Source organism: Lutra lutra, chromosome 11 (assembly GCF_902655055.1).
Source record: "Lutra lutra chromosome 11, mLutLut1.2, whole genome shotgun sequence".
Lineage (NCBI taxonomy): Eukaryota > Metazoa > Chordata > Mammalia > Carnivora > Mustelidae > Lutra > Lutra lutra.
The window spans coordinates 38,968,356-38,988,317 of NC_062288.1; the positions used below are offsets into that span (position 1 = coordinate 38,968,356).

General features: G+C 37.4%; 1 protein-coding gene across 14 annotated transcripts in view; it reads left to right on the forward strand.

Moving 5' to 3' along the window:
* PPP1R9A (protein phosphatase 1 regulatory subunit 9A) overlaps window positions 1-19,962 on the forward strand; it is a 301,623-nt gene that overhangs the window by 237,389 nt on the left and 44,272 nt on the right. For all 14 annotated transcript variants that reach the window (XM_047694777.1, XM_047694776.1, XM_047694779.1 and 11 more), the window contains 4 exons: window positions 10,176-10,229; window positions 13,025-13,254; window positions 14,767-14,863; window positions 14,969-15,140. In XM_047694777.1, coding sequence (XP_047550733.1) covers window positions 10,176-10,229; window positions 13,025-13,254; window positions 14,767-14,863; window positions 14,969-15,140 — 553 coding nt within the window. The remainder of the gene's footprint in view (window positions 1-10,175; window positions 10,230-13,024; window positions 13,255-14,766; window positions 14,864-14,968; window positions 15,141-19,962) is intronic.

The following is a 19,962-nucleotide window of genomic DNA, read 5'->3' on the forward strand; positions in this document are numbered from 1 at the left end:
AAGTGTTCAGGTTTTTCTTGGGCCGGTTTTGGTGTTTTGCATTTCTCAAGAAAGTTATATGTTTCCTCTAAGCATTCATATTTTCTATCATTTTTATAATATGCTTTTAAAATACTGAAATCTTTGCTATCTATAATTAGTTATTCTTGTTTCATTCTTTATTTGAATATTTTTTCTTAGTTATTTTTCCACAATTTTTGTCTGTCTTGTTAACCTTTACATTCCTAATATTTTAATTAAAACATATTTAATATTTCCTACCAATATTTTAATTTTTTCCTCCTTTCTTGTTTCAGTAGTGATTAATTGCAGTTAGTACATTTATTTTTTGTAATTCCTGCATTCTGGTAAATATGTTGAAAACTATGCTTTTTCTAAATATTGATTTTTAACTACATGTTAACAATTTTTTACATTTAGAATGCCATTGTCCTTTAAATATAATTTCTCTTGGGATTTCCTCTTTTTTTTTTTTAAGATTTGATTTATTTATTTGAGAGAGAGAAAGACAAAGAGAGAGAATGAGCAGGGGTGAGGGGCAGAGAGAGAGAGAGAGTAGCAGAATCCCTGCTGAGCAGGGAGCCTGACCCTGGGCTCAGTCCCAGGACTCCGAGATCATGACCTGAGCCAAAGGCAGACGCTAAACTGACTGAGGCACCCAGGTGCTCCAAGATTTTCTCTTTAATACAAGAATGTTTTAGTGATATATTTTACTTTCCAGATATATGTAGCTTTATTTTGTTATCCTTTTGTTACCAGATTTCAATTTTATCACATTCTGGTCAGAAAACATATTCCATGTGATAGCTATTTAGAATTTTTAAGACTTCTTTTGTAACTTAATTAATAAATAATTTTGTTTGACTAGTCCTCATGCATGCAGAATTTTTGCATACATTTTGTGCTTAGGTATGAAATTTATATGCTTTTCATTTATTTAAATATGATTAATAATAGAATTATATATTTCTTCTCTGTAGTGTGGCTTAGATTTTTGTCTGTTTGATCTATTAATTCTGAAAAGCCTATGTTAAAATCAAAAACTACAGTTATTTTTTTCCTTCCTATAATTCTATCAGTTGTGGTTTCATATATTTTAAATCTTTGATATCAGCTGCATATATGTTCAGGATTATTATGACTTTGTGATTTATTTAATAACTAGCTGTCTTTTCCCTTATGATGCATTTTACCCCAAATTTTATTTTCTCTAATAATAAAACTTCATCACTGCCTTTCTCTTGCATCATGTTTGCTTCACAACATCTATTTTTTCCATCTTTGTTTTCCATAATAGCCTTTTGTTCAAATGTATTTCCTTTCGCCAACCTATTCTTAAATCTTACTCCTAACTACTCTGGGAGTCTTTGTCAGTTAATTCGTGAGCTTAACCCATTTACATTTACTTTAATCACTTTAATATTAGAACTTAGAATTGCTTCCTTATTTTGTATTTACAGTTTTCGTGCTTTCTTCTTGTTTCTTTTTTATCTTTTACCAATTTGCCATTAGATACATCAAATTCTCATCTGCTGCTTAAAAGTTACACATTCTCATTCTTTTCTTCTAGAGATTACATGTGAGTAATTTTGACTCAGTCTTAGGTTATTTTCTCCTAGGAACATAGAATGCAGGTCAATAGCTGTATCTACCATTTAACAAAATAATAACCATCGCATAGTTTCGTCTCCCTTTCCCCTCCTCTTCAATTTTTTTTTTTTTAATTTCATGGGTTTTGGTTAGATATCTAGTTCCAACTCCCCTATGCTTCTCCTGACTCTAATGGGATTTCAGTGCTGTCCTGATGTTAATTCACAAACCTCATTTTGGTGCTCCTACTTTACCACATGGCACCAAAATTTAAAGTTAGTGGCCAGGATGTCTAAACTTAAGGTGAATGGAATAGATTGTCCCTGATTTACCTCCAGATGCAGGTTTACCCAGTCACATGTATAAGATGAAAGATTAATTAGATTGCGGTCTCCCATTCCTGGTTATAGACACTTGCCTGCTTCATATACTCATTTTTCCCAAACATATCTGGAAATACCTATATGTTCTGTCTCTTAAGAATTTCTTACAATTTTTTTTTGCTAATTGATGAATGAGACTTTTTTTTTTTTTTTTTTTGCATCTCCAAAGTTGCATTCAGGAAAGGCAGTAAATAATTTTTATTAGTATGTGTTGTTGTACTGCACTGGCTGTTTGCCCCTGATCAATTCAGTCATTTTATCTTTTTTTTTTTTTTTTTTTTTTACTCATTCCGTCATTTCATTATCCTTTAAAATGTTTGATTTCTCTTTTCTAACTTATGGCAATAAATGCTTAGTTTACTGTAATACCTTATTTTTTAAACATGAAAGCACTTAAAACTATGAATCTCTGTTTAGCTAAGTCTTTGGCAACATCTTTGAGTTTTAGTGTTCATTCGGTCATCATTTTACAAATAGTCTTTATTTTTCATTTTTAAATGTTTTTATTTTCTCTTTGACTTGAATAATTGAGGAAACAGTTTTTAATTTGTAACTTATTATTAATCTAATGTTTTGTTACATTGTGGTCAGATAATATTGTCTATAAGTTTTTTTTAAGTGGTTCTTTTATCATAGATTAATATGTGTATTTGTGATAAAAGTGATATCATGTGCTTTCCACTTTCTGTATCCTTATCATTTTTTCCTATTTAACCTACTACACTGAGACCCATATAGTAAAATTACACCTCATTATATTTTGGGCCTAGTAGCTTTGATCATCTATTTTAATATTATATTGAAATCATATAAAATAAAAACTTAAAGATTTCTTAATCTTTAAATATTCTTTGTTTGATGGTAATAATGTGACTGCTACTTTTGTTTGTAGTTGCTGGATAAACACACTTTTATAAACTTGTGTATGTATCTGCTTTTATAATGTAAATTTAAGTGAAGTACTTTGTTTTATTGTAAATTTTGAAAATATCCAAAACTTTAGCAACTTAAGTTTATTGTTATAATTATTCAGAGTTTAATATATCTCACCTCATTTTATGCTTTATGATTCCTTTATGTTGATTGATTTTTGGTCAGGATTATCTACGTTTTTAAAAAACTATTCTCTATTTCTATAATTTTCAAAATTAAGAACAAAATGATACCATGTGGAGTTCTAAAACAATACCATTTGAATCTTTTTGATACAATCTTGGTTTCTAAGACAAGATTGTTGTTAATATTTAATTGTCACATTTTCAATTAGCTTTATAATACTATTTGCAATAAATTGTTAGACTCTGACTTACTCAGTTTCACCTGGTATTTTCTCTACACCAGAATTTCTCATTTCACGGAGTATATCCTTGAGTAATGTATTATGTACTCATGGAGGTTACAGCTTTCATGGGCTTCCTATACTGAGAATGGGAAAATCTAATTTTCATGACATAGGAATGATAATTAGTTGGGTTTATTATTTTGATTCATTGTTTTTTGTTTTTTTTTCCTGACAGTGTTGTAGGGTAGGCTTCTCTGTTGAGCTAGGTGTGTACTGTAAAAACTAAAGCGTAATGCCAACCTGGCATTTGGATACTTGTATTATTTTAGTCTTATATTTTACATTTTTATCACAATTTCTTCAAGTAGGCTTCCTTTCATTGGGTTTTTTTTTTTCTTTCAATTTGCTTTCCTTGTTTTATGTTTATGTTTTGGTTTGGTTTTACTTAATATTTTCTTTAGTTTCTGTTACTTTTATCTCTGTTGTTGTTTCTTTTCTAGAAACACTTTGTCTTCTGTATTAATTATTATGCTCATATTTTCTTTTCTATTTTTCTGTCTGAGGTTGTTTTCAAATGTGTCCTCTCATATCAATGATTCAGGTTTCTGTAGCATTAAGTATGCTTTTAACTGCAAGTTCATTTATGCTTTTTAGCACCTCTAACATCACTTAATTCCCTTTTTTTTAGTTTCCTCACTCTCTATCCATTCTTTGTGCTCCTTCACTTTCTATCCTGGTAGTCCAGAGAATTACCTTAAAATATTTTTATTTATGGGCTACCTCATTTTCTCAGTTTACTTGAGTTTTCAAGTTGAAAGTTGATATTCTCTTTACCGTCCCTTGAAATATTTAGTAATAGGCTCAGTTTTGCCTTTTTCTCCTGTATTTATCTCGAAGTGAGACAAAAACTTGTTTGTATAGTCAGCTGTTATCCACTTCTTAAATTATGTATCCCATATCTAGACTCCCATCAGGAGGACATATCTGTGTGCCTCGTTTCCTGTCTGGTTGCTATTTTCTGGCAGTCTGTCATCTAGTGCAGTTCTCTGTGCTTTGGTGAAATACTTCCAAATCTTCCACTCAGTTCTCTAAATTAAAGGGGGGAAAAAAAAGATGATCTCCTGCTCTCAAAACCCTTACTAGGACCACCCCTATCTTTACTGCTCCACTTTGGGGTCTGGAACTCAAAATATGCGGTGTGCCACTGTTCAGCCACCTTCCTGCATTATTTTCCTCTTCTGGTAGTTGCTTTCTGAATGAATGTGGAATCCTGAGAGAGTTGGAGAACCTGGTCTGAGGACAGTCCCTGGGAAAGACAGTAAAGGTTGCCCAGCTTTCTCACTGGATAGACTCGGGATCTTCAGCAGTCATTGAGGATGGACAGACCATCTCTCTGTCCTTGGAGTGAAGCTTGGATGCTTTTCTTAATTCAACTTTGTGACTCTTTCATATTCTAGTTACAGTTTAGTGTCCATTTGAACTTGTGAGTTTTCTTTCTTCCCTTTTTTTTTTTTTTTTAATGTGATTTCACTGGAAATTTAGTGGGGAAAAGGAAGAGGCTGAATCAGAAACTGGCTGGTCAGGAGATATTTAAACCAGTTGTCTAGTGTTTCCCATCACACTCCTCCTCAGTAGTCATGAGGATCTTGAGGGGGAAAATGGAGTCTAAAAACTGTGCTATTTTACTTTGCTTAAGTCATTGAAAATGTATGAAAAATAATCTAGAGAAAGTTATAAATGCCTTAGATGATAATATAAAGTTATCTTTATGGAAATTTCCATTAACATGTAGAGAAGCTATAAAATAGTTTATCTAAAATAGTGTACTTAGCAACAAACAGATACTTCTTTAAAAAAGAAACTGTAATTACATGCTTTCACCTACACCCATTTTCATCTACATCATTAATAACTAATTTATGAATACCTACTTGGAGAGTGGCCTTGTTAGAGTAGCTCACCCAAGCCTACATATGCTGCAATTAGTGGTACCATTCAGATTAGATTATTATACTATTCAGTGATATTCAGTCACCCAACTTCAGCTAATTTTGCATAAACTGTTCCCTGAGAAAAACGCTTGATCATGTAAAGATTGGTACTATATGTAAAGCTTTGAGCAGAAATTATAAAGGAATATGATGTAGCTTCATTTTTAACAGCACCTGGGTATAGGCAAAAACAGTTGTGATTCCTTCTTTTATGGAGCCTACCCTGTCATAGGTAAGACAAAGTTCAATCAAATAATCACACTGATAATTATAAAAAGTTTGATTCCAGTACTGAAACCACTTTATAAAGTTCTATGCAAATATCGTGTATTATTTCGCCCTTGTAAAGTAGAACAGAGAATGTTGCTCTTACCCGATTGTGAGCTCTCTGGCACTAGAGAGCTCTTTGCTGCAAAGACAGTGTTTTGCACTTTCTAAAGAAAAATGTTTCCCATTCTTGCACAGGATAGGTAAAGAAAGCGTAGAAGTTCAGTCTCTCCATTTCTGTTTCTGCGTAAGGATGTTTCTATTTCTAGCGCAGTTAAATTTGGATTGTATTGATTCAGGGATAGGGTACATGTTCCATATTCATCTTCATTTTGAAAGAAATAAACAAAATGGACACAGCAGGCACAACCTGCAGAGTGTTACGTAAGAGCTGCTGTTCTCTGTAGGAGGCATGTGTTTATTTGTGCTGTTTGAGCTGTAACCCCAGGGTAGACATCTTTGGCATTCACGTTAAAAGATGACAGAAGAGATGAGATTGGTCTTTTAAGTTAAAACACTGACCTGCAATCCTTAACCTTTTCTTTTTATTTATATCCTGTCTTCCCAAGTATTCTCTCCAAATCTGGATTTTCTGAAGCTCCCAAATTCTAACAGGTGTTTCAGGCTTGGTTTCTACTAACCAATCCTGTTGACTCCCTGCCCCTGCCATCAGCCTGATCAGTCTCAGATGGTGATGTGCAAACCCTTGATCTGTCCTTTGGAAAGGTTACTAGACACATGGAGAGAGAACTGCTCTAGAATGAGAAAACACAGCCTCTCACCAACTGTGCTTCCCTTGTCAAGTCACTTCACCTCTCTGAAAAGCAATTTTCTCTTCCTCTCTCTGTGAAATGGAGGTATCTCGGTCTCACCCTGCCCATTTGCCAAAGTGGGAGATAAGACAAAGAGGCCAAAGCCTAAGGGTCATCTGACCCAGCTATGGGAATAGAAGATTAATCAGGCTATATTGGAGGAGGTTCTCTACCATGTTTCTCTGGGGGTGATCTAAGAACTTCTCTCAGAAGGTGGTCTTTATTATAATCTCCTAAAGTAAGTGTTTGGAAGGTAGGTTCTGTGTCATGTGATGAGCACAGCTCACGGTGTCATTAGGTCAGTGCTAGTTGGATAACGAGAGAGGGAAAAAACCGTGTTACGAAGCTGATTAGGTGCAGGGTGAAGGGGTTAAGAGAGGAAAGGGAGTCAGACCTGAGATATTTTCCACACCAGCATCTGCTTTCCCTGGGAACTTGAAGAAGCCATGTAACTTGTCTGGGCCTATGTCCCCATCTGAACAATGAGGTGGACCCTACCTGTCCACCTTCCCTCACAGGCTCATTTGCAATGATAAAGGAGATGATAAAAGAGATAAAGCGTCTTACATAGGTAAGACATTTAGTGGAAGGAACTGTGAACTGAAGTGTTCAAAACCCAGCTCAGACACTCATTAGCTCTGCAGCGCGCACTACTGAAGCAGTTTCCCGCTACGTAACACGAAGGTTCGATTAGTTTTGATATTTTTCTTACTAATAGAGATGGGTTTGTAGACGTTCTCTTAAAGTGCATACAGCCTTAAAACAATTACGTGTCCTGTCATTTTAGGCCTTGGGAAGTCTAAAAAAACATAGCACTAAACTTTTGTCCATTTCCTGAGTAATGTCTGAATTTACAGGCTTCAGTCTGTTTTCCTGGATCCACAACATTTAGAGGTACTTAGTAGCACTCCAGGTTTTTATCATTGTTCTCCCTTCACCACTAATGTGTGCCGCTGTCTTCTGTCACCCATTTTGGTGGGATGGGAGGGTGGGATGCCTGGAGGTCAACCTGGCTGCTTCAGTTTTCCCTGGGTTTGCCTGCACGTAGTCAGTGGATTAATCCCTATATGCATTCATAGGAATAAACGTGCTCACCCGAGACAAGGATTTCTAGGCTCTGCAACCATGACAACCATCTCCAGGCTCTTCATTTAGTAAATGTCACACCTGTAGTATTTGCAAGGGCCTTGGAGTTCTTCCCATCTAGCCCTCTCAATTTTCCTATGGGAAGCCAGAGCGCAGAGAAGCAGCTTTCTGTCGGTCACAGTGATCTGAACAAGGAAAATCCAAAGTCCCAACAACCTGCATGCCACATACTTGGTTACCCTATGGTTGAACGAAATCATCCCCTGAGAAAATCAAATCTGGCACTTCCCCACAGTTGCAGCGTTCTTCGTAAAATCTGCCCTTTTGATTCTGTGCTACTCTTCAAATAGAAATAGAGGTGTTTGTTTTATTGCAGGTGTGACATTTTACAGCATTTAGCACTTTTGACTAAGTTGTGGTTGTGGTTGTGGTAATTACATTTGAGTTCTTCGGATCATTCTCGTCTTAGCCTGGGCTAACTTTAAACGGCTTATTCTGTGCTAGCCATTGTGCTAGCCGCTTTATGTGGGTTATCTCATTCAGGCTTCCAGTAAAGAAGGTCATGACCTATGAGGAATTGCACTGTACAGGTGAGCAAAGTGAAGGTAAGAGAGGTGAAGGGACTGTCCAACGTCATGGAGTTCATGCACGGTAGGCCTGAGATGAATTCAGTCTAGCTTCACACTTGGCCATGGTAGAAAGATCAAGGAGTCACTCTTCTGGTCAGTAACAATTCCAGATACTTCAGAACCATCTAGACACATGCATTTGCTGGCATTTGCTGGATGCACATAGCGGCTATTCAATAAATGCCTATTGAATCAATCCTTATTTTCAAAGGGAAATGGAACTGGATCTGGAACCAGAAGCTCTAGGCTCTAGTCGTGGTTCCAACAGCAATTCACTGTAACAACTAAGTCTGGTCAGTTTTCATCCACGTGCCCTGGTTTTCCACATCTTCTAGGGAGTCCAGAAATGTCAGGATTGGTGGTTCTGCAAGTAGTGTGCTCTCTTTAGGGCTCAGAGCTGGAGTAAACATACCCTGGTCATACCTCAGGCTTGCCTGAGAGATTCATCCGGACTAGGGCTTTGTTGGTAAGACCTCATGAGTGAGGTGGAAGGCAGCTGCCATGAATTTGGTGAGGCACTTGCCACTTTGTTGCTCTGAGCAGCTCCTTAAAGTAGGCAGGTAAAGCGTCGTACCACTAAGGCTATGGAGAGAAACTGGGAGCGCCAGGACTGCCTCTCTGGGGCCTCCTAAAAGAATGCCAGCTGCACAGAGAATCCTTCCTCTCTAGAAACGGTTGGAGCTCAGGAGCCCCTGGGAACCCATGAGGGAGAAAGGAGCAAGAGCTGCACTGACCAGACTGCGGGAGTGAGCCGATCAGGACATGGTAAAGTAGGAGAAATGGTGTGAGTGGGGCAGAATCAGATTTTAAAGTTTCAACGCCCCACCCCCCACCCCACCCCAGGACCAAGAGCAGTAGCTGAGCCATAGCCGTTTAGACCACAGGACTTTAAACATAACAGGAGACTGGAGAGCGTGGGGGAAGGAGCCTTCCTCTCCATCCTTCCCCCATGCCCTTGTCAGCAGGCTGAAAACCAGGGTCTGGTAAGAAAGCTTGGATTTATTTGATCATAGCAATATCAGACATTTGCAGCCCTTCTGGTACAATTCTAAATCCGAAATGCTCTGAAAACTGATTGTTTCATAAATTTTGTGGCAAAGTCATTTGGTGGTAAACCTGACCAAAACAGACAGGATGCTATGTATAGCCTCTATTATCTACCTCACTTAGTGGGAAATACGTATGTTGGGTGGCAAAAAATGCTCCTGTATTTGATCACAGAGTGCCTCCATGGGCAGGCTGTGGGCAATAGGCAATTTATGGAAAATGCCTCTCCCTGCCTTTCTGAAATTGGAAAGATTCTGATTTCCAAAAACATCTGGCCCCAAGGATTTCAGAGAAGAGACTTTCAACCCGTAAATTGTTTTCTGTAAATCTTGGTGTATTTCTTTATCCCTTAAGGAAAGGAATGTTCTGTTTGTTCTTCTCACCCTTACAGAGAATACAGCGTGGGGGGAGGGGAGAAGCAAAACAAATGTAACCGGTGGCTCGCGGGCTAATAAGCTGCAGCCAAAGCTTTTGGGGGGTCTAGTTCCTACATCGGAGTCGATTTTGCCGGGGGGGGGGGGGCAGAAATCTGCATCTGTACCTTTCCTGCAATTAAAAAAAAAAAAATCACCGATGTCGTTGTGGAACTGCAGCATCTTGGTCTTCGTCTGGCAGCTGCCGGAGCCGCATAGGAGCTGCTCGGCCTTCGGTGCGTGGGACTCGCGGAACCATGGCGCCATCTTTCTTCCAGATTGGGAATCGCATCCTCGCCCTGCGCGGGCCCACTTGCTTGCGGGAACCGTGCGGTCCACCAGGCTCTGGGCTCTGAAACCATTCCCTGGCGCCCAAATCCCAGAGGAAGAGCTGCAGAGAGGGCTAGAAAATGTGTTGTCTTTTCTTTAGTCCCCGAGCTATTAAATTCGCAGCCGAATCCGTTAGGGAGTGTGGGCCACAGACCCCACGATTCATTAGTGTGCACCTAGTGAGTCATTTTACACACTAGACATTTTAATTTACAGCCTGCTGCATTGCAGCACTTTTCTGGGCCTTCTCTGCCATGGGATAAGGTATTCTTCTAGCCGCCAGGGCTTCCAAAATATAGATACACTTTCTTAGTTCAGATTTTTTTCTTTCTTTTCAATTTCCAGTTGCAAATCAAACACGCAGTTACAGAAGCAGAGATTCAAAAGTTGAAGACCAAGGTAAGCACCGTTAAGTGGTGTTTGAATTGTGCTTTTTACACTTCGGATGCTGTGAATAAATTCAGCCCTAGGACTAAAGGATTTGTCCCTGTGCATTTGCAAGAGTACAAATGTGAGAGGCTTTTCCACTGTTAGATACATAGACAGACCTGCCAGTGAGACACATCCCCCAGGGGGTAAACACCACCATACTCCCTCAGCCAAGATAGCACCGGGTTTTAAAAATGCATATTTACATATTTGCCCATATGTGGCCACTTCCCTCTGAGATTTCCTCAAAAAATTAAATATTGCTAATGGTTCTAGCATCCGAGTTACGTTTTGACCACTAAGTATGCTGTTCTTATTATACAAGTTATTACCCTGTATCTCTTTCTCTTTATTTAAATAGGTTTATTCATTTACTTATTTTTAACTTACATGTCAGAAACAATGTATTTCAATGTAGCACATTAATACTTTTTCATAGAAAAAAATTCCAATTTCTAATAATTAAATATGAAATTTAATATAATGTGTGAATAATTGATTTTAAATGACAGATGCTACTGGAAATTTTTAGACAAGTTTAGTTTGCAGTATTTAAATTTGTGGTGGGAAAAACAGGTCTTGATAAAAGGGAGTATGTATTTTTAGTTTATATATGAAATAATACAAGATTCAAAAGGGCACACTTAGTTGGTAAATTATAAGGTGCTTGTAAATTCCTCGAATTGTGTCTAGGTTTATTAAATATGTAATTTCAAGGATTTAAAAATATTTTTGAATTACCTTAAAAATAATATTCTTTATTGTTTTTATGGTCTTTTAAAAACTAAGACATAATTTCTCCCCCCATCACTAATGATCTGTTTTCCTGTTCACGTTGAACAATTATTTTGGTTTTTCCATGTGTTTTAAATGGAGATGAATTAGCAGGGCTATTTTGGTTAAATGGTATTCTCAGCTAATAACTCTGTAGCTCTTTAGTCAAAACATGTCTATACATCATTCATGGTGTCAGCCAAGCTCTGTGAATAATCATTTTTAAATTAATAGTGGTTGGTAAATAAACAACTTGAATACAAAACATCGCTTAATAAAAGATGCAGGAAAAACCTATCTCATTTTAAATTGCTGTTGTTTCTTAGCACAGAATAGAAGAATAGATTTTTTTTTTTTAATTGTTGGTTATAACCAGGGAAAAAAAATTCCCCTGTGGATTATAAGTGCTTTAACAAAACTTATGTGTTAGACCAGAAACATTTAATTTAGAAATCCTATAAATTAGTATTTTGTATTTCTCTCTTTATTATACTGGCATGTAATATCTATAATAGCTTACTTTATTGTGACTCTTTATATCCATGTTGATAATAGAATTTCTAATTTTGAAATGTTTTTTATCTTTTTTACTTTGTAATCTGTTTTGTCAATGTATTTAGTTTAAAATATGCATTAAAAGATACATATAGGGGCGCCTGGGTGGCTCAGTGGGTTAAGCCGCTGCCTTCGGCTCAGGTCATGATCTCAGAGTCCTGGGATCGAGTCCCGCATCGGGCTCTCTGCTCAGCAGGGAGCCTGCTTCCTCCTGTCTCTCTGCCTGCCTCTCTGCCTGCTTGTGATCTCTCTCTGTCAAATAAATAAATAAAATCTTAAAAAAAAAAAAGATACATATATATTTATTTGCTGAATGTGGTATGGTCTGGGGATGTCTTCGGTTTTGAAAATTGTTAGTTTATAATGACTCTGCATCCTTTTGAACTTGAAAGGAAGCTTGTGGACTAGATGAAGCACTAGTTTAAAGATCCATTATTGTGAATAAATGACATTTGACCCCTCACCTAAAGGATCATCCTTGAATTCCTGTAAAAATAATGGGGTCGGACTAGTATACTATCTATTCCCAAGAGTCCCTGCAAGCAGAAACACAAGAAGCTGCCTTTTTTGGTCCATCAGAGGGATTTAAAATAAGTCAGCAATAATTTATATTTTTTACTTGCATTATCTTTTACACTTTCATGCAAATTGAAGTTTATCAGGCTCTGGAAATTCAGAACACTGCCAGCAAAATAATGAGCTACAGACTGTGTTCATGTCAGTTGAAATAAAGGATATAATCATATTATTAAAAGGGATAAAAACCAAAGTAAAAATAACTAACATTTATCAGATTATGCCCAAGGAGCTGTTCCAGGCATGCCGTTGTGTTACCTCAAAATTCTGTCTTATAGATAATGTACCTGAGTCTTAGAGAGCTTCCGTTACTTACTTGCCCAAGGTTTAAAAGCAATAATGGTAGGGCTGGACTTCAACTCTAAACTGAATGACTCCAGAGACCCTTTCTTAACTAGCAGACCAAACTGTGCTTCGGCCCCTCTCTACTTCCCAGTGTGCCTCTCCCCCTTCACTTTTCAGTTAGTCTTTTACATCTAATTGTGTGTAGGAAAAACAGCTGAAAGAAGGTACATTGAAGTTCATTGGCTAGAATCCAGTCAAACTCTCAAACAGTATGTACTGCTCATAGAATTTCAAACCACATGGGGCAATGGGAAGGTCATGGGTGGTGAAATCAAATCCCGGTTTTATTATCTATCAGATGTGTGACCTTGGTTGGACAAAACATTTCCCTCCTCAAGGCTTCCATTTCGTAATCTCTGAAATGCTGAAAATAAGGCTTGCTCTTCTCACCTCAAGGTTCTAAATGATTGAGTATATGTGGCAGTGGAACTTAATTTAAAACATGCTTTAAAAACATGATGGATTTTGCTATAGAATACCCAGATTATCCTTGCCTCGACATTTGCTTTATCCAGCTGCAAGCAGCAGAAAATGAGAAAGTGAGGTGGGAACTAGAAAAAACCCAACTCCAGCAGAATATAGAAGAGAATAAAGAGAGAATGCTGAAATTGGAGAGCTACTGGATTGAGGCTCAGACCTTATGCCACACAGTGAACGAGCACCTCAAGGAGACTCAAAGCCAGTATCAGGCCTTGGAGAAGAAATACAACAAGGCAAAGAAATTGATCAAGGATTTTCAACAAAAGTAAGCAGCATCTAATGACTAAAGAATTGTGTGCATCTAAAGAGGGCTTACATCCAGTAATCTTATAACATCTAACAGAATAGAAAAGATTATCTCGGTGATCCTTTAAGCAGAGTTATAAAGCATTTAGACGTTCGCTTTGGAAATCCCTTCTATCATTTTTTTCATGCGAGATTATATTTTGTTTATTTCAGAGTTTTTTGGCTCTCAGTTACCCTCCCCTCCCCGGTTTCTCTTTGATAGTTTGTCACTCCTAATAACTATGAGAACGCTTGAATCTCTGTCCTTTTGGCAACAGCTCTGAGGAGAAAGCAAGCAGCCCAGTTGAAGTCACGCAGAGTGACTGACCATGCAAAGCAGTAACTGAGGCCTTGAGGAGGTTGTTTCTGTCTCTGTTCTTAGCATCAGGGACTGCAGAACTTTCCCACCTCAGATAGTGTAAACCTTGACTAGCGAGACCCCTTGCCCTGCCATTTTCCATTGCTCACAAGGAGAATCCCGAGGGGCTCAGTTCGCTGCAGTGAGAGTCTAGCCGCAAACTTGGCTTTTGAATCTCATCAGCTCTTTCCACATGAATGCTGCTTTGCTTCCCTCTGTTGGATTTTGGTGTAATTTCAGGGAACTGGTTACTTAAAGATTTTTTTCGTCAGGAACTTCAGGTGCCTCTGGACAGCCAGAGCAATACAGTCATGCCCAACCACTTCTGGTCTTCATGCCAAGCCTTAGAAGCTAAGCGTATGTGTAAGATTCCCGATGTCTCTGTTATTTCCTATCTCCGAGACCCTGTTTTTCACATTTAAAGGAGACTGCTATAAAATGTTGATTACGGAAAAGGGGAAATTACTCTTTGTGGTCTGAATCCAGTACATCACTATTTTAACTCTTACTGCCAAAAATGTCATCCCTAATTGTGTTTCACGTGATAAATTTATAGTAAATGTTGCCAGATTAGCAAGTTGCATTCTAGGCTCCCAAAAGGGAGAGATTTTCTCCTCCCCATATTAACTTCTGGTGTGCAAGTGACGGCTCCCGCTCAGTGTTTCTGACCTGCCCAGTCCTTCGCCACTGTCATTCGTAGAAAGCAAATTGTAATTATCTTCTGTAAGCTCTTACCATCCAGTCCTATTGGTTTACGGAGTACATGGCTCTGTAAATACGGAATTGCAACTATCCTACATAGAATCAACTGCACTAAGTTACCCAAGGTAGGTCATTAGTTCAGTAGCTTCTCTCTAAATCTGTATGGGTGCTCAAGAATCAGGAGTTAACAAACGAAAATCACAGAAGCAGAATCAAAGCATTCTTCTCTCATTTAGGAGCCATTAAAATGTTTAATTTGCTTTCATTCCTAGATGCCTTTTTTCCCCCAAACTGTGATTGAGTGTTGTTTATTTAAATAGCAGCCCACTCGTTTGTCCCACTGTGCAGTTTATTGCTTCAGATAAGAACTTCCACGTGTTTTCTCATTTATTGAGTATTTGATGCCATCAGATCTTTTATTTTCTTCTTAAGAGAACTTGATTTCATCAAGAGACAGGAAGCAGAAAGAAAGAAAATAGAAGATTTGGAAAAAGCTCATCTTGTGGAAGTTCAAGGTCTGCAAGTACGGGTGAGTTATGTGCTCAAAACCACTAAGTCATAGGATGGTTTGGCTGAGTACTTAGAGAGGAGTGCTGGCTTCGAGGTTTACGGATGGATTTTCTTTTCCCCTTAGATTAGAGATTTGGAAGCTGAGGTGTTCCGACTACTGAAGCAAAATGGGACTCAAGTTAACAACAACAACAACATCTTCGAGAGAAGAACATCTCTTGGTGACGTCTCTAAAGGAGATACCATGGAGAATTTGGATATCAAGCAGACATCTTGTCAAGATGGCTTAAGTCAAGGTTTGTTTAAACTAACCACAAAAATTATTTCCAGTGACTATAAAATTGAGCCTTACATTCTTCGTTTTCTTACCCGGAGATTTCAAAGTTGAGACAGCCTTCCTGCCATGAGAAAGAAGAAAAGGTTTATCAAAATAAGAACCTATCATTTAGCTCTTGTTTTATCAAAAACCAATGCCTTGATGAGAGGAAATAACAAAATTGCAACTTAAGCCAATTATTTTTTTAAGTCATGATAATATTGATAGACTTAATGAACTACCTTAATAAGAATAAGTAAATAAACTACCCTAACATGATAGTTCATCTATGATGAGCTACTACTTATGTATTAATAAGTAAATCTTATAATTTTTAAGTCATTAGAACGAAAACCTTTTTCCTAATATCAGAAGGCTGACTACCTACTTCTAGCACTTGGAATTCATTGAGTTACGAAGTTCTGTATAATTTTATGGTTTTATTTTGGTGTCCTCTCTATCCTTCTCAGTCTTTCCTGTCAAAGAGCAAATAAGATTCAAAACACTGGAAACATTTGTTCTTGCAAATGTTTGTCTTGTTTTATGTACCAGCCATAAAACGGTCACTTGTTTTCCTACACAAACACACATCCATACAGAGGTTGTGTGTATATGAATGTGAATGAATGCTTTAATATCTATAGTGCATTTATAAATTAGAAAATGTGTAAGAATTTATAAAGATAAATACACAGGAGGATATAAAACCTTTGGTTTCATCTTTTAAATATTTACCTAATAGTCCTCGGAAAAAGTGAAAGTAAAAGAATGTAGTGAATCAGTGCTGTCATGATAGGACAGACAACTCCCAGGCAGTGATCTGACATGCAGGAAAACTGTTCACTAATGAGCTGTATAATTCTCTGATGTTCTTTCTCACATACTAAAATGTCTCCAGTGAGACTTCTTTTGATACGGAAGTGTTTATATCATATCATTAACTTTTAGAGTTTCATTCTTAGCCATTAAAAATTAAAAGTATTGGAAATCTTCATTTAAAATTAAAGTGAGATCTAGAACTTTGAGACCATTTACTACATTTGTATCCTTTTGCTGGGCTTTCCCTTAATAAATATAACGGGTACATCTTGACTCCTGGGTGGCTTAAAGAGGAATGTTTAGCAAGGGCGTTACCACTAACTGAAGAGCTGCGTGTCTTCAGGAAGGTCATTTAGCATCTCTGGATTGGGTTTACTGTGCATAATATAAAAATAGTCACACTTGTTTTTTCTCCATACCAACAGGTATTTTGAAGTTATATGTTTTTGTCACTGAGGTGAATCAATCTTTTATAGGATTATAATTATTATATCAGGAACTTTAGAAGATTGATTTCTAAAGAAAAATCATTAAAAAAAAATCAATGTTTTTTTCACCTTTTGGAATATTTTAATTCCATTAAATTAATTGTAGTTTATATCAAATAAGTGTTTCTGCAGTGACATGCACCAGGTGTGATCTGTAAACCAGTGGCTTTCCAATGTTCAGTTCATTTCTGTTCATTTGTTTCCATTCAGAAATCTGTATCTTGTCAAACATATAATTAATGGTATTTATTAAATTATGTGACTACAGAAGATCAACAAACTCTACCATTAACATGCTGATTTGGATCAAAACCTTATATTTCTTCTGAACCCTTTTCCTATTCTACACCCTCCATTTTGCCACATAATTATCAGTTTCCCTAGCAACACTGTCGGTTCACAGTGAGATGCGAAGACTACTAATTCTTACTGAAACCAATCCATGCTTGTGCAATGGAGGTAGAATCAGTCATCTTAGACATTAGTAGCATACATATCAAGCGCTTACTCTTCCAGTTTTGCTGCCGAGGACAGTCAGTGATAAATCTCCTTGAATTTCAATTGCTTGGTCACATAAACTAAAATGGCTTGGTCAGTAGCTAGATAGGAATGCTCTGGAAAGCACTTTTCTAAATTGATCCTTTGCTTCTGTTGCTAGGGAACGCTGAAGTCCTAGAGGTTTAGAAAAGGAAGTAAAACTGAGGACCAAACAAAGGCTATTCGGCACTTAAAGATCCCCTCCCCTCCCCTCCCCTCCGACATACCTTTTGGCAGCAGGATGGGTACAGCAGTTGCCATCAGCCCTACTAGTTTCCGCCTCTCAGATGCAGTGCCTTTTCTCCCCACTGCCTGTGGACTGTCCAGTTTTGACTTGCCTTCTGAGCACTGGAGTGCTTTATTGATAAGATGGGTGGTTTAGCAGATCTTTAGGTCTTGAGGCTCAGTGAAGCAAAAGGATTATCAATTAAAGTCATTGAAAAACTATGTTAGAATGTAATACTGAAAGAAAGAGAACGGAAGGAGAGAACGTAGGGGGCAGAATGGGAGGAGGAGGAGGAAAGGAAGAGCCCACATGCAGTCGTTTCTTCACAAGGAATCATGTTCTTCTATGAATGAATTTCCCAGATGAGGAAGGATTAATTATGTGACTCTAGGTATTGAATTTATGTTAAGTTTTCAGAGTGATAAAATCATTTTTCAAACCATGCAGAAATTTACCATAGTTATAGTTCTATTTGAACACTATTTGTGTGGTTCTTTCTATAAACCAAACCTACTTAAATAGCTCATTAAAATTGTGATAGATTATACAAAGCCATTAATATGCTCTAATACATCTTTTATCATAATACCTAGAGCAAATATAACATTTTTTTTAAACCAGGAGCCATGACAGACCCTTATTAAGGATTATTACCTAATTATTAAGAGTTATTAATTAACACTTATTATTCATTAACTAGAACACATTGTTTTACCTGTGTTCCAGGATGTGAAAAGTAATTATTTTGCCCTCCTGTCATTTTTTTTGTTGTCATTTCTTAGTGCCTGAGTAGTGCTACTCTATGTATGTCCTCTATCCAGGAGCCCTAAGTGAGTAGAAGTGTCTGCGACTGCCCAGGGATTTGAGTCATGATTAGAGTAAGAGCAGAGAACCGGTTAGAGAGATCTTGGAAGAAAAGGGTTGTAGTCTTGGTTTGATTAGATTCCCTAGAAAACTCCGCGGAACAACATGAACTTCCCGCACTTCAGATATTCCGGGATCCTTAAGATGATACTGTTTTTGGCTTCAAATATTGTAAAGGCTCTTGTGAAAGGTTCTGCATATTTCATAGAGATAATGAAAGAAAAACTAGGACTAATTGGTAGAAGTTACGTATGAAGAGGGATTATCACTATCCTGCCTCGAGAGGTTAGAAGTAAGTACGATACCTTTAGGAAAGTGTTTTGAATACTGGAAGTCTGGTGCCTCACTCACTTGTAAGAGGAAGGATGGCTCCTAGACAGAAAGAACGGTGTTTGTCCCTGCCAGTTGTACAACAAGGCCTATCATTTGTAGGATAAAGGGCAAGGAAGATGAATGGTTTGGTCGAAGACAAATACATAGATGAGTTAAATATTTTAAGAGATGAGAGGGAGGGGCACCTGGGTGGCTCAGTCATTGAGCATCTGCCTTCAGCTCGGGGTCGTGATCCCAGGGTCCTGGGATCCAGCCCCGTGTCAGGCTCCCTGCTCCGTGGGAAGCCTGCTTCTCCCTCTCCCACTCCCCCTGCTTGTGTTTCCTCTCTCGCTGTGTCTCTCTCTGTCAAATGAATAAATAAAATCTTTAAAAAAGAAAAAAAAAAGAGATGAGAGGGAGTTGAAGAAGAGGAAAAACATGAATAAAATTAGAATAATTTTTTTTTTTTTTCTGATTCATAGATCTTACGTTAAAGAATGAGACCTTATGTTAAAGGTCTGCTTCAGGATATTCTTGGAGTAAAAGTAGGCTTTGAGTTCCTGAGAAGAAGTCATAGCTATTTCCGTAAGCACTGGGACCTGTTAGTAGTTCTCAGGCATAACAGGAATTGGGTCACTTGTGGGTTTGTGAAGGTAGTTCAAGTATCCCTGTAAGGTTTGGATATTACTACCAAATCCTTCTTTCTCATACCCATCTACTCACCTAGTGGGCCACTAGTTAGAAAACACTGAATGTTATCTTCCCTAAAGTGTGAACATGGAAGGATTATATAAAGCCTTTTATTCTTATTTCCTTTAGTTAGTTACTGTTCCTTTGCTCTAATAAGAACTGAGCCAGAAGAAAAAGACTGATGGTTCAAGATGGCAGATTGTAGGAAAGACTAGACTTTCAGCATAGAATGTACATAGAATTAAATAAACAAATAATGCATAATTTGGAGCAAACAGTGATATTAATATTGATAATATCCTTAGAGTAAATCACTGATGATTGTTATTAGGACATTTTCACACAGTAACCCTCAGTGTAGACTAATGGCATCACACAAATATGTAATACAGTGTTCAGTAAAACCGAATTAAATTATTGGAGAGAGTATAGATAAGACATGACATACTCAGCTATCCGTTGATCTAGTTTGGCGCTCAGGTGCTCTTTCATGTGTAGCAGGTTAAATTTCTTAACCATGTTCAAAGAGAGATGTGTTTCAAGTATGTCTCACCCTGTAACTGTGGAGTTACCTGTTACTTCTTTTGGTTTTGTCAGTTTTTGCTTTATGGGTCTGAGGTGATGTTAATAGGCACATACAGTTTAGAATTGCCATATTTTCTTGGTAGGTTGACCTTTGATCATCAGAGAATGTCTCTACTTTTAGTAATTCACCTTAATATCTGCCTTGTCTGGTATTTGAAGAGCTATATCAGCTTTCTTTTGGTTAGTGTTTGTATGGTATATCATTTTATTTTTTAATGTAAACTTTGTGCCTTTTGTACCAGTATATAGATGTTTATTTTTTACTACAATTTTTTACTACT